At 50.4% G+C, this 15147-nt stretch overlaps 3 protein-coding genes across 3 annotated transcripts in view; 2 read left to right on the forward strand and 1 right to left on the reverse strand.

Moving 5' to 3' along the window:
• The window catches only part of RGL3 (ral guanine nucleotide dissociation stimulator like 3), a 15593-nt gene extending 14322 nt beyond the window's left edge, over positions 1–1271 (forward strand). The window contains exon 18 of the mRNA XM_003798028.1: positions 1153–1271. Coding sequence (XP_003798076.1) covers positions 1153–1271 — 119 coding nt within the window. The remainder of the gene's footprint in view (positions 1–1152) is intronic.
• Positions 1272–2946: 1675 nt separating this feature from the next.
• EPOR (erythropoietin receptor) lies at positions 2947–7934 on the forward strand. Its single transcript, XM_003797941.2, has 8 exons — positions 2947–3185; positions 3977–4112; positions 4499–4677; positions 4762–4919; positions 5389–5542; positions 5626–5713; positions 7034–7121; positions 7216–7934. Exons 1-8 carry the CDS (start codon positions 3071–3073, stop codon positions 7825–7827), a joined length of 1530 nt encoding a protein of 509 aa, XP_003797989.1. The 5' UTR covers positions 2947–3070; the 3' UTR covers positions 7828–7934.
• Positions 7935–9867: 1933 nt separating this feature from the next.
• SWSAP1 (SWIM-type zinc finger 7 associated protein 1) lies at positions 9868–11266 on the reverse strand. Its single transcript, XM_003798029.3, has 2 exons — positions 11018–11266; positions 9868–10486 (listed from the first exon to the last, which is right to left on the reverse strand). Exons 1-2 carry the CDS (start codon positions 11264–11266, stop codon positions 9983–9985), a joined length of 753 nt encoding a protein of 250 aa, XP_003798077.2. The 3' UTR covers positions 9868–9982.
• Between the last annotated feature and the right edge of the window lie 3881 nt (positions 11267–15147).

Genomic DNA, 15147 nt, shown 5'->3' on the forward strand with positions numbered 1-15147 from the left:
AAAAAAAAAGATGTAAAGTGGAGATAAGAGGCCTTAAAATATCTGTGGCTCAGTTATGTAGGGCCAGCCGGTTATCCTGGCTCAGTGTGACAGAGTCACTGAAAGTTGTCTTACTAGGATTTATGGTGCAATGAGATTATGCAGGATCAAATGAGAGAAGGGAGCATAGAAGACTGTCTGACCTTAAGTTTATAAGCTCATGAGGTTGTTCAGGGTCAGCCTGAGTGGGGTAAGAGACTAAAGGGGGTCTGGGCTGGGATTTATGAGGAATTTGTCCAGGCTCTCCATGATAACCCTGAGGTTACTTGAACTTGAGCTGGGAGAGGATCAAATGACATTAAACTTAGGATAAGGCAGCATGAGGTTTTCCAGTCTTTGATAGAAGCAAGAAGTCCATTGTTGGGCTGGGCATGGGCATGGTGCATCATGCCTGTAATCCTAGCACTCTGGGAAGCTGAGGTGGGTGGATTGCCTGAGCTTATGGGTTCGAGACCAGCCTGAGCAAGAGTGAGATCCCATCTCTAAAAATAGCTGGCATTGTGTCAGATGCCTGTAGTCTCATTTACTAGGGAGGCTGAGGAAGTGAATTGCTTGAGCCCAGGAGTTTGAGGTTGCTGTGAGCTGTGATGCTACAGCACTTTACTCAAGTGAAACTCTGTCACACACACACACACACACAAAGAGGTTGATTGTTGTTCATACTGAAGGGCATGGACATTAAGTAAGAATTCTTGAGGCTGTTCCAGTGTCAAGTGTGAGGGGCACAAGTTTGTGCAGGCTGGAAGTGGGAAGTGGTCCAAATTCATGGTGAGAGCAGCATAAGCATGGCTGGGAAATGGTTGTGGAGGAGGAGTGGGGTGGGCAGGAAGTTGTCTGGGGTGGATGGCCTGAGTTAATCCAAACTTGTAGTACAGGTTGTCTAGACTCCATGGAGTAGGGGAATGGTAGAAGGTTGTCTACGCTTATGGTGGGGAAAAACATGACACTGTACAGCCTTCAAGTGGGGAGGTGTTCATATTCCCTAAGGGAAGAGAATGAGGTTTGCTCAGCACTGGCCAAAGAGGGACCCAAGGCTTTTCAGGCCTTAGGATGAATAATAGAAGAGGACACAAAATTGGGCAGTCTTATCACCATCTCTCCATCTCTGACCAGAACTCCTGATCCCTGACAATGCCAATGTCTTCTATGCAATGAGTCCATCTGCCCCTGGAGACTTCATACTGCGGCAGAAAGATGGGAGAAGGCACACCCCATCTCTCTCCCCAACCTGAGGCAGCCTTCTCCTCACTCCAGAACACAGACCCCATGGGCAGCTTGGGACCTGGCTTATATCACCATGGGGTGAGGAGCTATTCAACTGGAAACCTTCTATTCACAGTAGAAGCCATGGTGGAGAACTCCATCTCATAAATATAGAAGGGACTGGGTCATTGGGGCTCAGATCTTTCCCCAGAGAAATCCTATAACTGTCGGAGACATCAAAGCTGACAGCTGTGGATGAAAACAATGACCAAATGACCAAAGTTATGAAGCATAAATCAGTCTTGTTTGTTCTGTGTCTGTGTGCCATGTTCATCTTTTATCAAAATAGAAAACAATGACCAAAAACAAAATAACTAAAAGCCCTAAGAGAGAACCCTCTCTTAGGTGAGGGCTAAGTCCTCTCTTGGTGAGGCATGGCTCTGCTCCACTCAGGAACACACAGTCCAAAGGCAAGCCCAAAGAGCAATCTACCTCCTCCCCTAGGACACATACAAGGTGCAGGTGACTGCCATAGTTTGATGAGCTTAGCCCAAGGGAATAATTTCACTTTCTTTTTTGTTTGAGATAGAGTCTCTCTGATGCTCAAACTAGACTGCATGCATCAGTGCAGCTCATAGCAACCTCAAACTCCTGGGTTCTAGAGATCCTCCTGCCTCAGCCTCACCATTAGCTGGGACTACAGCCACCAGCCACAGCACCTGGCTAATTTTTCTATTTTTGATAGAGACAGGGTCTAGCTCTTGCTGAGGATCTGAACTCCCGAGCTGGAGCAATCCTCCCGCCTCTGCCTTTCACAGTGCTAGAGTTACAGGTGTGAGCCATTGTGCCTAGCTTTTTTTTTTTTTTTTTGAGACAGAGCCTCAAGCTGTCACCCTGGGTAGAGTGCTGTGGGATTACAGCTCACAAGCAACCTCCAACTCCCGGGCTTAAATGATTCTCTTGCCTCAGCCTCCCAAGTAGCTGGGACTATAGGCACCTGCCACGATGCCTGGCCATTTTTTGGTTGTAGTTGTTTGGCAGGCCCCTACTGGATTCTAACCTGCCAGCTCTGGTGTATGTGGCTGGCCCCTTAGCTGCTTGAGCTACAGGCTCGGAGCCTGCCAGGCCATTTTTGTGGGGTTTTTTTTCATAATTACTTTCTGGATTATGAAAAGAACTTCATGCTCCTTGTATTAATAAAATAAAATAAAATACCAAGAGTATAAAAATACAAGTAATATACAAATTTTGTTTCAAAAATTAATAAATGAAATTTATACTCCAGGATGAGTAATTTATACAAACACAGGACTCTATTGTACATTCTGTACGGCAGCCTGGCCATTGCACTGTGCAAACACAACCGTTACAAGGATTATTTACTTATTTCCAGAGTGGGAAGTGATGCTGATCAGCATGATAATATCAGTAGTTTACATACATGTTTTTGGAATATTTGTTACGCACCAGGCTAGATTTTTACAGATGAGAAGGTTGAAGGTCAGATAAGGTAAATCACCTGTCCAGGGTCACATAACAAAAGAATGTGTCTGACGGCAGAACTGGGGATGTTCTCGCTTCCCTCCTCCCCCACCAAGTGTCCTCTAGGCCCAGAAAGTCCCTTGCTCCCTCCCGCCAAGCGCTTATCTCTGCCCAAGCTGAGTACCGGCCCCGCCCACTGGAGGGAGCTGCCACTCGGAGGCGCCTGGTCGGGAAGGGTCAGGTCAGCTGTGTCCGGCGGAGGCAGCTGCTGACCCAGCTGTGGACTGTGCCAAGGGCAGGGACGGAGGGGCACGAGCCCTGGGCCCCTAGCGGCGGGGGCTGTTTCATGGACCACCTCTGGACGCCTCTCTGGCCCCGGATTGGCTCCCTCTGTCTCTTGCTGGCTGGGGCCGCCTGGGCACCCCCACCCAACCTCCCAGACCCTAAGTTTGGGAGCAAAGGTAAGGATGCAGCTCTGTGTGGACCCCCACACTGAGGACTGAAGGGCAATGCTTGGGGCCTGAACTCCCAGCCGGGATCCTGGGGACCGTACCCGGTCCTGAACCTCCGGACTGGATCTTGGGGGCCAAGCAGGCGGGTATGCTGGGGTCTAAATCTCCTCGTGGAGAAGCTAGAGAGGGACTTAAGGTTCCTCTTTTAATCCTTTCAGAGGGTCTGGGACCTACTAAAGGGCTCATGGGGCTCATGTCCCTGAGGAGAGGGGACCCAGCAGACCCGCCAATGGGGGAGAGAGGATAAAGCCAGGGTCCCAGTCAGAGGGGTCGGGCATCAAGTGACTTGTAAACACGGTTTGTATGCGGGCCCCAGATCCCTTGCTCCGCTCTGTCGAGGAAGGGGAACACGGTTGGCGCTATCGGGTGGCTGGGAGCCTGCTAGGGCAGATAGGGTCCACGCCTCCTCTGCGCACACCCCTGGGAGTGCATGTCCAGGGCTGGGGCGGGGCTAGCACCCTGACTCCGAGGTCTTGAGGGCTGCGCCCAACTCAGCCCGCCGCGGGATGGGAGTGTGTGTGTGCATGCGGGGGTGGGGACAATACTGCGAGCAATCTGCCCTTGGAAGTTGGGGGATATCACCTCTGTGACCTCTCAAGGGGCCCATCTGGGGGGTGGGGAGAGGGCGGAGCTGTGCTTTTTCTTATCGAGTCCGCACAGACAGCCGGAGGCGGGGGGGAAGGGGCTGTGGCCAGAGGAAGGGCTCGGCCTCGACCCTCTCTCTTTGTCCTCCTCCCCAGCGGCCTTGCTGGCTGCCCGCAGGCCCGAAGAGCTTCTGTGCTTCACCGAGCGCTTGGAGGACTTGGTGTGTTTCTGGGAGGAAGTTGCAAGCGCTGGGGTGGGCCCCAACAACTACAGTTTCTCCTACCAGGTCGAGTAAGTCTGACGGGACAGGCACCCCCCACGTGTGGAGTGGGCGGGCGGGGTACAACTTCCCGAGGGTCATAGTCCCGGATGTCGCCCAGTGCTTGAGGCCGGACAACGAGTGCAGTCGTGGTCACCGGTAGGAAGCCTACCGGGCCAGGACTGACACGCCCACTATTGGCCGGGGCTGCTACATTCCCTTGATCACCACTGGAACGTGATCCAAACTTCAAGGCTGGGATAACAACCCTTCCAAATAGAGGCTGAGGCATCACTACGTCGGGACTGGGATGCCCCCTCGTGGTAGTATCTAAAGCCCCAGGATCCAGGCAAAGCGAACTCTCCCGGGTTTCCCCTCCCAACTTGCTCCCTTCCTTCCCGGGTCCCTGGGCACACAGAGGTGAGCCGTGGAAGCCGTGTCACCTGCACCAGGCGCCCACGGCTGGTGGCATGGTGCGCTTCTGGTGCTCGCTGCCTACGGCAGACACGTCCAGCTTCGTGCCCCTAGAGTTGCTGGTCACAGCAGCCTCCTCGGTCACTCCGCGCTATCGCCGTACCATCCACGTCAATGAAGTGGGTAAGCACGTGGGGAATTGGAGAGTGGTCATGGTAGGGAGTCTCAGTCTTCGCCCACCTGACCAACCTCCCTTCACCTCGGCAGTGCTCCTGGACGCCCCCGTGGGACTGCTAGCGAGGCTGGGAGACGAGGGCGGCCACGTGGTGCTGCGCTGGCTCCCGCCGCCTGGAGCACCTATGACAACCCACATCCGCTACGAGGTGGACGTCTCCGCTGGCAAAGGCGCGGGGGTTGCTCAGAGGGTGAGGCCTGTTCTTCCCGCCTAGTCTTTTAAACTCCACTGACTGCAACTTAGTCCCCATGGCCTGGCCTCTCGAGATGCCGCCCCTGACGGCCCATACCACCTTGTCCCATTGTTCTGATGCCCAAGGCATCTCCAAGCCGATCCACAAAGCCTCTTTCCCAACGCCTCCGCAATCTGCCGGAGCCCCATCCCCTCTCACCCTCCAGGATCTGGCTCCTGTGTGCCCTGGTCCGGCGTTTAAATAGTCCAGGTCCGGCCACCTGCTACCTGGGATTTTTGCCCTGATGGACCCTGAGACTTCACTAACCAAGCCCCTATTCTCTTTGGTCTCAGTGCAACGTTTTGGCCTTCCCCTTGTTCTTCCTCTCCCTGATTGGCTTTGTCCTGGCAGAGCCCGCCCTCAAGTGTTAGTCTCTACTTACTCCGCCCCGCCTCTGTCCCCGCCCTTAACTGGGTCCTGCTCCTAGGTGGAGATTCTGGAAGGCCGCACTGAATGCGTGTTGAGCAACCTGCGGGGCCAGACACGCTATACCTTCGCTGTCCGTGCGCGCATGGCCGAACCGACATTCGGAGGCTTCTGGAGCGCCTGGTCAGAGCCTGCGTCGCTGCTGACAGCTAGTGGTGAGGTCCCAGGCAGGGTGCAGGAGGAGCAGGGGAGAAAGACTGGGCAAACCTACCGCCCTGATCAACTCCCGGTCTCCCAGACCTGGACCCCCTCATCCTGACGCTCTCGCTCATCCTCGCGCTCATCCTGCTGCTGCTGGCCGTGCTCACCCTGCGCTCACACCACCGGTGAGCCCCCTATTGGGCACCTGTCTCAGACTCCTCCCCACGGATGACCCTCTTTTACCATGGAAATTTAGGTTCAGAGAGGGACCAGCACTTGCTCAAGGTCACACAGTGAAGAGTCAATGGCTGGGCAGGGATGCATGCCAGAACAGACCCAGACTCCTGTTAAAATTTTCAGCTCTTGGGGTCGTTCACTTGGTTTTCCTTCTACATTAGCAGTTGCCACTTTTGGGGTTTCTTGGGTAGTTCCTTTACCCAATGTCATCAACTTTGTAAAATCAACCAGATGGATTTAATGGAAAGAGTGAAGCCCCTGAATACTGCCTTACATCTTTTGTTAAGTTCCTCAGACACCTTATGATCTGATCAGCCATTTGGCGGTAGCTGTATTTCCAAGTACACACTATTTGTTTCACACCCCAAAGCCTCTGCACCTATTGTTCCTTCTTCCTGGAATGCCCTTCCTCCCTTGTCCACTAAGCAATCTTCTAGTTGTTTCTAATGACGCTATTCATTTACTTGCTTGGAAAATACATTGAGTGCCAAGTATGTGCTAGGCACTGGAAAGGAAGTGAAGAACAAGCCAGACCCTGACCACAAGTCCCTGACCTTGTAGATCTCATAGTTAAGTCAACAAGCAAGGAACCAGAAAATATTTGATTACATATTGTGATAAGTGATATCACAAAAACAAACAGGGGATGGGGACAGGACCAGAAGGTCAGGGAAGTTCCCTGGAAGGAAGTGACATCAGAACAGAAACCTGAAGGTTAGAAGGAAGCAGTCATATGAAAAGTGAAAAGAAATAGCAAGTGCAAAGGCCCTGAGGGGGGAATGAATTTGGAACATTCAAGCAAGAAAAGTCATATTGCTAGAGTCATATTGCTAGAGTCACACAGCTAGAGCAGTGTGTTGCACAGAGTGGCAGATTATAAAGTGATGGAGATGACAGGGCATTCTGCAGGGTTTTGGAGCAGAGTTTGGATTTTATTCTGAATGCCTTGGGGAAATCATAGAAAGGAGTGATGAGAGAGCTGACATCACGGATCTACAGACAAAGCATAGGCAAGGCTTAGAGGGAGTATGAGTCAGAATATATTGAATTCCTATGCAGCCTTCAAAACCCTGTTCCAATTACCCTTCTATGGGGCCTTGCTGATGTTTCAGACCAAGCACCTACTGCCCAGCCTTGATGCACCCTTCTTCCTCTGTTGTGATCTCAGGGACCAGGAGTTCCTGGGCTGCTGTGACTGGGTGCTAAGGGGGTATGGGTACGTGTTCAGTGACTCATGTCTATGTACCTGTATCTATTGGCTTCAACAGGGCTCTGAAGCAGAAGTTCTGGCCTGGTATCCCAAGCCCCGAAAGTGAGTTTGAGGGCCTCTTCACCACCCACAAGGGTAACTTCCAGGTATGTGGCCTGGTTGTCCCCTTAGGGCCTGGGGCTGCCCTGCTTCTTGTGGCCAAACCCCAGGCCTCTGAGCAGGCTGGTGCTGTTTCTTCAGCTGTGGCTGTATCAGAATGATGGCTGCGTGTGGTGGAGTCCCTGCACGCCCTTTACAGAGGATCCACCTGCCCCCTTGGAAATCCTCTCTGAGTGCTCCTGGGGGGTGACACAGGCAGTGGAGCCAGGGGCAGATGATGAGGGGCCCCTGCTGAAGCATGTGGGCAGTAAGCATGCCCACGACACCTACCTGGTGCTGGACAAGTGGCTGCTGCCTCAGAGCCCACCCAGTGAAGACCTCCCAGGCCCTGGTGCCAGTGTGGACATAGTAGCCATGGAAGAAGGCTCAGAAGCATCCTCCTGCTCATCTGCCTTAGCCTTAAAGCCCAACCCTGAAGGGGCCTCGGCTGCTAGCTTTGAGTATACCATCGTGGACCCTAGCTCTCAGCTTTTGCGCCCTCAGGCACTGCCCTCTGAGCTGCCCCCCACCCCACCCCACCTAAAGTACCTGTACCTTGTGGTGTCTGACTCTGGCATCTCAACTGACTACAGCTCAGGGAGCTCCCAGGGAGCACAAGGGGACTCATCAGATGGCCCCTGCTCTAACCCTTATGAGAACAGCCTTGTTTCAGCCCCTGAGGCTCCACACCCTAGCTATGTGATCTGCTCTTAGGACACCAGCATGCAGACACTTGGATATTAAATATGACCCCAAGTGCCAGTGCAAGCTCAAGACTTACTGAACATGACAGCAAGTCCTCCTTCAGGGCTAGGGCCCTGTTCAGGTAATCACAAACTTGCAGTATTTGTAAATATGTATAGTTTCTAAAGAAAAGAAAAATATATATATATATACACACAGGTATATGTAAGTTTTTCTACCATTACTTCTATAAACACCCTTTTAGCTCCACCTTTCCCTGGGCCTAGGCCATAGGACAGCAGTTAAAGTCACTGAGCTCAGTCTGAAATTTTAGACCTGGCAATCTGAATACTAATCAGTAATAAAGTTAAATAATCAGTGTAAGTTACAGTAGCTGCCAGAACAAATAACCCTAAATGTTAATGGCTTAAGACATTAAGTAGGCTCAGCGCCTATAGCTCAACCGGCTAAGGCGCCAGCCACGTACACCTAAGGTGGCGGGTTCGAATCCCCAGCCCGGACCCGCCAAACAACAATGACGGCTGCAACCAAAAAATAGCCGGGCGTTGTGGCGGGCGCCTGTGGTCCCAGCTACTTGGGAGGCGGAGGCAAGAGACTCGCTTGAGCCCAGGAGTTGGAGGTTGCTGTGAGCTGTAATGCCATGGCACTCTACCCAGGGGGACAGCTTGAGGCTCTGTCTCAAAAAAAAAAAAAAAAAGACATTAAGTAGTTTCTCTCTCATCTCAAGTCAAACAGATGGGCACCCATCTCTGGGATGAATCAGAGATCCAGATTCTTCCAGTATGTAGCTATATCTTCCTTTAGATGAAACTTCTATATTCTGCCAGTCAACAAGCAAAGAGAAAATGAATATTCCACAGGCCATTTTAGGGATTTAGCCTAGAAATGGTATTTAAATCACTTTTTCTCAAATTTCATTGGTCATAAATAGTTACACGATCCCATAGAATCATGAGAGCCCAGGAAATGTAGTTTACTTGTACACCCAGGGAAAAGAAAGCTAGAGAGTCTCTAGCTATTCTATGCCACTAATAACAGTTCATAGGGTATTATTCTGATTCAGATCATGTATTTTTTTTTTTTAGACAGAGCCTCAAGCTGTGCCCCTGGGTAGAGTACCATGGCATCACAGCTCACAGCAACCTCCAACTCCTGGGCTCAAGCCAGTCTCCTGCCTCAGCCTCCCACATAGCTGGGACCACAAGCACCCGCCACAACGCCCAGCTATTTTTTGGTTGCAGCTGTCATTGTTGTTTGGCGGGCCAGTCTAGATTTGAACCCGCCACCTTATGTGTATGTGGCTGGCACCTTAGCCACTTGAGCCACAGGCGCCAAGCCCAGATCATGTTTTAAGAAAACACTCTGATGACACTAAGTGTCATCAAGTGACTCAGTGAGAATTCTAGTTTAAACTACTTTGAAAAAGTATGGCATATGGACAGATGTGTGGCTTATGCCTGTAATCTCAGCACTTTAGAGGCCAATACCAGAGGATTACTTAAGGTCACAAGTTCAAGACAACATAGCAAGATCCTATCTCTACAAAAAACTAAAAATAAAATTAGCCAGGTATAGTAGTGCACACCTGTAATCCCAGATACTTGAGATGCTAAGGCAGGAGGATTATCCAAGCTCATGAGTTCAAGGCTATTAACAGGTCACTGCACTGCAGCTTGGGGGACAGAGGAAGACCCTGTCTCCACTCCTCCCAGCAAAAGTTTGGCATAACCTAAGAAAGCTGAATATATGCATGCCTTATTCTCCCCAGTTCTACTTCTAGGTATATGCCCTAAAAACACACATGTACCAGGACATGTGTGCAAGAATGTTCACAGCAGTTAAGTAAGTTAATCTGATGAATAAATTGGGGTATAATCATTCATGGAATAAGCAATAAGGGAAAAGGAATGAATGGAAAAAATGTGGCTGAATCTTTGTAACAATGTTGAGGAGAAAGAGAAGTCTTAGAAGATTACATTTATCATGAAACTAAGTTTAAAATAACAAAACACGTTCACTGGGCATTATATATACATGGTAGCACTGTGTTTTAATAAGAAAAAGCACTTTACATTCTTTAGGTCTTTGAATTTGTACATGTCTCTGAGGTAAATATTCCAGCCACGAGAAACTAAGGCATGTAAAAGTTGTCACACACCAAAGCTCAGGGGTGCCCTTCAGATCTTGAACCTTTGTCTGAGCTGGGGTCACCAGCCCGTGTGTGCCAGGGGGTGACTGTCATCTCTCCACGTGGTGGAAAAGTCACCCACCACTCTGTCCTGGGGCCCAGGCCGCCTGGCTCCAGGCAGGCCCGAATGCGGTGCTCTCCTGGATCTGATGCATCTGGCTGTAGCCAGCACCTGGCAGGAAAATACCGCTGCAGAAGTGCCAGATGCAGGGAATCCCCACTATCAGGCTCCTCCTGAGTCTGGAAGGCCACCGCGAGGCCACAGTCCCGGTCAGGCCCAATCCGGTCACTGAAGTGGGCAGCTGTGTCCAGAAGCAGGGCAGCCAGGTAGGAGGATTCGTCAGGCCCCGTATCTTCTGCTAGGTACTCCTCCAGGCCGTCCAGAAGCAGAAGGGAGGGGGCTGGCCCTGAGGACTCATGGGCCGAGCACAGGAACCGGAAAAGTTCTCGGGTTGAGGGTGGATACTGGAAGCGGATCTTCTAGAAGGAGGAAAAGAAGAGCTGGGCCAGAGTCTGCACAAAAAGCCAAACTCACCGCAATGGCAATCCTGTTTCTTTGCATAATTTCCTGGACGATATTCTCACTCCCCAGGCAGCTGGTTCCAGGATGATGCAGCACAGAGCGGTCAAATATTCTTATATTCACCCCTCTTATCAGTACTACTCACTACCAGGTACTGAGGGGAAGTCATGGTTCTTTTGTCAAATCTCAGGAGTAATGTTTCCTCGCAAAACCTTCTCCCATTCTGATCCCATCCCCGGTATAGACTAGACTCAAGCTTAGTTAGCTGCAACTCTCGTTCGCCCCAACTCCACCCGCACTGCCTTTACCTAATTTCGCCATCTCAATCTTATCTAAACTCCACCTGGGCCCACCCCTCACGCATTCCTGATTCTGCCGCATCAGGTGCGCTCTGCCCCCGTCCCTACCATTGGTCTGCTTGCCTGTCACTCAATCCGCGAACCGCCCCAGCACTGGCTGGTACGCCTCTGCTCCCGCTCCGTCGTTACCTGGAGTCGCATCGGGTCGAGCGCAGCTCGGGTACCACAGGGGAGTCTTTGAAGAGGCGTACGGGTCAGAAAGACGACTGGGCCTCGGCCCTCCCCCGCCGCCTCCAGGGCCGCTGCGAAGAGCAGCGCTGTTTTTCCAGAGCCCGGAGCGCCAAGCAGTAACAAAGGCGGTCCTACATCAGCCGCGTTCTCCTCTCCAGAACAGGCCGCGCTACCGCGACTTAGCACCCGCCTCAGCGTCTCCGCCATTAGCAACGTATATCTCTGTCCGTCCAATCGGTGGCGCATTTCTTGCCTTAATCCCGCCGGAGGGGAGGCCTCATTGGTTACAATACATTTAATTTCTTCATTGGTCCCTGGATCTGTCCATCAAAATTAGATTGGCTAGCTTTTCCTCTGGCGAATGAGCAAAGGCTTACAGCCGCTGGTCTGAGCCAGGAGGAAACCGAGGCGTTTAAGGTGGATGAGACGTTCCCAGCGTTGAGGGAAGCTGCTGCTGGCAAAAGCGGCACAAACACTGTTTTTGTGAGCTAATCAAAAAAATATGAAGGTTGAGATTTGGAAGGGAGCAGGCCCAAACCATTGACAATACTTTAAAGTCTCGTATCTCACTTTAGCACACCTGCAAAATGGGGCACTTGTGAAATAGAGTGATGGGCATGTGTCCGTGTGTGGATTTGCTGGTGTCAGCTGAGCTAAGTGCTTACCAATTGCCGTCTCTGAGAGCAACTTTACTTCCTCGTTGGCTTGGGGGCTTCTTGGATCTTGCTGGTATAGAGGAAGGCAGAACCACAGGCCACAGAAAGAAATAAGAGAAACAAAGAGACAAGGTCTGGAAGACTGAAAGAGACACAGCAAGAACCTTACTTGTCTTTCTCACGTTTGTCTATTGCACCCAGAACAGTGCCTAGTATGTTGCAGTTTCTCAAATATATGTCCCTTAAATCAGTGAATGAAGGAAGTGGGATTGATGGAGAACTGGGAGTGAGGGAGGAACAATGCGTGAGTGATCAGAATCCCTGGCTGGCTGTCCTCACCCAGACTTCGCCCGGCAACACATGCCTGTGTTGCCCTGGCAACCTTGTCTCCTGGTAACTTCAAAGTGGTGCTGTTGCCTGGAGACTCAGAAGCAGGGCAGAACTGAGATTTCCTGAGCTTTCTCTCTCTCTCTCTCTCTCTCTCTCTCTGGCATCAGAAAACAGCTTCACAACATCCCCAGCACACCCACTCACACAGCTGGGCACCCCCACACCTCTCTACACACACACCCATGCTATGGCATCTCTTCGTGTATTCCAGTTCCAGAATCTCTATCAACACAGAGAACTTCCCAGAATCTCCATTGCCCTACCCTACTCTGACAAAAGCATCCCATACACACTCTGTCCCACATTCACACCCATAGATCCCTACTCTTGCACAGCACACACCAGAACACACTGGGATATAGCTGTCATTGCCACCACATGCACACACAGACACGCAGTGAGGCACACCATTACACTGCATGGTCAAACACACCACCTCAGCATCCCTCCAGCAGATACATAACCTATGGTTTACCTCACATTACAACACTGCAGATGTACAAACACCCAGTAGTGACTCTCACATCATATGGCCCAACACAGTTACATACAGGGGAGTGTGCTGAAAACAGCTCCACCTCAAGTCCTTTGCTCTTGCTGTTCCCATGCCTATAGCAGTCAGCTCCCCCAAACCCTCCTTCCTTCTTTCTTTTCTTTTCTTTTCTTTCTAATGGTATGGTCTTGCTATGTTTCCCCAGGCTGGTCTCGAACTCCTGACTTAAAGAAATCCTCCCACCTTAACCCCCCCAAATGCTGGGATTACAGACATAAGCTACCATATCCAGCTCCTTTGGCTCATTTTTGTCACTCTCCTAGGTCTTTGGTCAAAGATCACCTACTCAGACAGGCTTTCCCTGATCATCTTCCCTTTCAAATTTTAACTTTTATCTGTTTTTGTTTCTCTTCAAATAACATCATTTCCAGTGTTATATATTATCTTTTTTTTTTTTTTTGAGACAGAGTCTCACTATGTCGCCCTCAATAGAGTGCCATGGTGTCCCAGCTCACAGCAACCTCAAACTCTTGGGCTTAACTGATTCTCTTGCCTCAGCCTCCCAAGTAGCTGGGACTACAGGTGCCCGCCACAATGCCTGGCTATTTTTGTTGTTGTTGCAGTTGCCATTGTTGTTTAGCTGGTCCAGGCCAGGTTCGGACCCACCAGCCTTAGTGTATGTGCCTGACACCGTAACCACTGTGCTATGGGTACCAAGCCTGTTACATATTATCTTGTAGCATTTCTTCATACTAGAATGTCAGCTTCCTGTGGTTTAGGTCTTTGCCTGTTTTATCACTGCTTCTAGGAGAGAACCTAACACAAAGTTGGTGCTTATCAATGTGGGATGAATTAGAACATTCTGTAGTGATAAGAGATGCAGACATTTGGCAAATCCCTCATGTACACAAATTCTCCTTTCTTTCACTTCTTAGAATTATGTCTTCATTTCTTGATAGGACACTTGCCATAGACTGAATTCACAGGGGAATATAGCTAACAGCATGAAGAACTTGACCTGGGAGTAAGGAGCAGGGAAGTAAGTGGCTGGGGAGTGTCAGTCCTTAGTTTATTGGCATCCTAAAGTGATTAGTTCATTCATATAGCAAACATTTGTTGTGTACCAGGGCCTGTTCTAGTCATGGGGACTCCAGACCCCACAGTGAACAGACAACAAAGTCTCTGTTGTGGTGGAGCTGATATTCTAGTGATGGAGATAAATAATGGCCACTGGCATAGTGAGGAATTTAAGCAGTGTATGAGAAGATGATAAGTATATGTGAAAAAAATTTTACCAAGGGATGTTGGGCAGGCCAGTTTTGTTTTGTTTTGTTTTTTCCACTTTTAAATGTGGTGGTCAAACAGGCTTAACTGGGAAGGTACAATTGAGAAAAGGCTTGTAGGAGGTCAGGGAGTGATTTATGTACATATTCAAAGGAAGAACGTTCCAGGTGGAGATGCCAGCAAATGCAAAGGTCCTGAGGCATTGGGGAAAGAATGGCTTTAACTAGAGCATCAGGGGGAACCATGAGGGGGCTTTGAGTAGAGAGGATGATCATGTTTTGGCTTACATTCTAAACCAGAGCTCTTTTTTGGTCCAGTTGATGAGATGCTGTGAGACCCACAGGGCATATTGAGAAGGTTTTTGAATAAGCAAGTATAGGCTTCTCCACCTAAGTTCATCCATCCTGGAGTGGGAGTGAGGTCAAGCCCAGGGCTGCCACCAGAAACCTCTGCAGCAGGACCAGAAACTTCTCCTGCCATTCTCGGCCTGTCCTCATCATCAAACCAGGGACAGAGCCTGCAAGGTTGGGTAGAGGTTCTGTCCGTGGTGCTGAGATTTTGCTTCCTTCCTGGTCAGGGTCAATGCAGCTGCATGTCAGGAAGAATGGTGGGTCTCAGGTGGGTAAGCTCTGGAAATAGGAGCCATGGCCTATCAGGCAGGTAGCCCTATGATTCTGTCTCACCTCTTCCTTCAGTCCTCTCATGCTCCCATTCCATCCCCTCTGTGGACGTATTCCACAACCAGCCCCACCATCGCCCCCACCTCTTCTGTCTCTATCTCCCTCTTGCTCACTCTGTTGCAGCTACACAGACCTCCCTGCTGTTTCTTGAACATAGAAGGCACGTTCCTACCTCGGGGTCTTTGTACTTGCCATTCCCTTTCCCTGGAGTTCTTCCCACTCCACCTCCACTAGGTATTTGCATAGCTCCCTCCCTCCACTCCTTCACCTCCAGTGTTGCCTACTCACAGAAAACTTCCCTGATTTCTCCTTATTTTTATTTTTTATTTTTAGACTCTGTCCCTCTTAACCCTTTCCTGTCAAGAAGTGATGGGGGTGGGTTGGGCACAGTGGCTCACGCCTGTAATACTAGCACTCTGGGAGGCTGAAGTGGGTGGATTGCCTGAGCTCACAGGTTTGAGACCAGCCTGAGCCAGAGTGAGACCTCTTCTCTAAAAATAGCCAGGCATTGTGGCGGGTGCCTGTAGTCTCAGCTACTCAGGAGGCTGAGGCAAGAGAATTGCTTAAGCCCAAGAGTTTGAGATT

Source organism: Otolemur garnettii, unplaced genomic scaffold (genome assembly GCF_000181295.1).
Source record: "Otolemur garnettii isolate 467f Iridium unplaced genomic scaffold, OtoGar3 scaffold00127, whole genome shotgun sequence".
Taxonomy (NCBI): domain Eukaryota; kingdom Metazoa; phylum Chordata; class Mammalia; order Primates; family Galagidae; genus Otolemur; species Otolemur garnettii.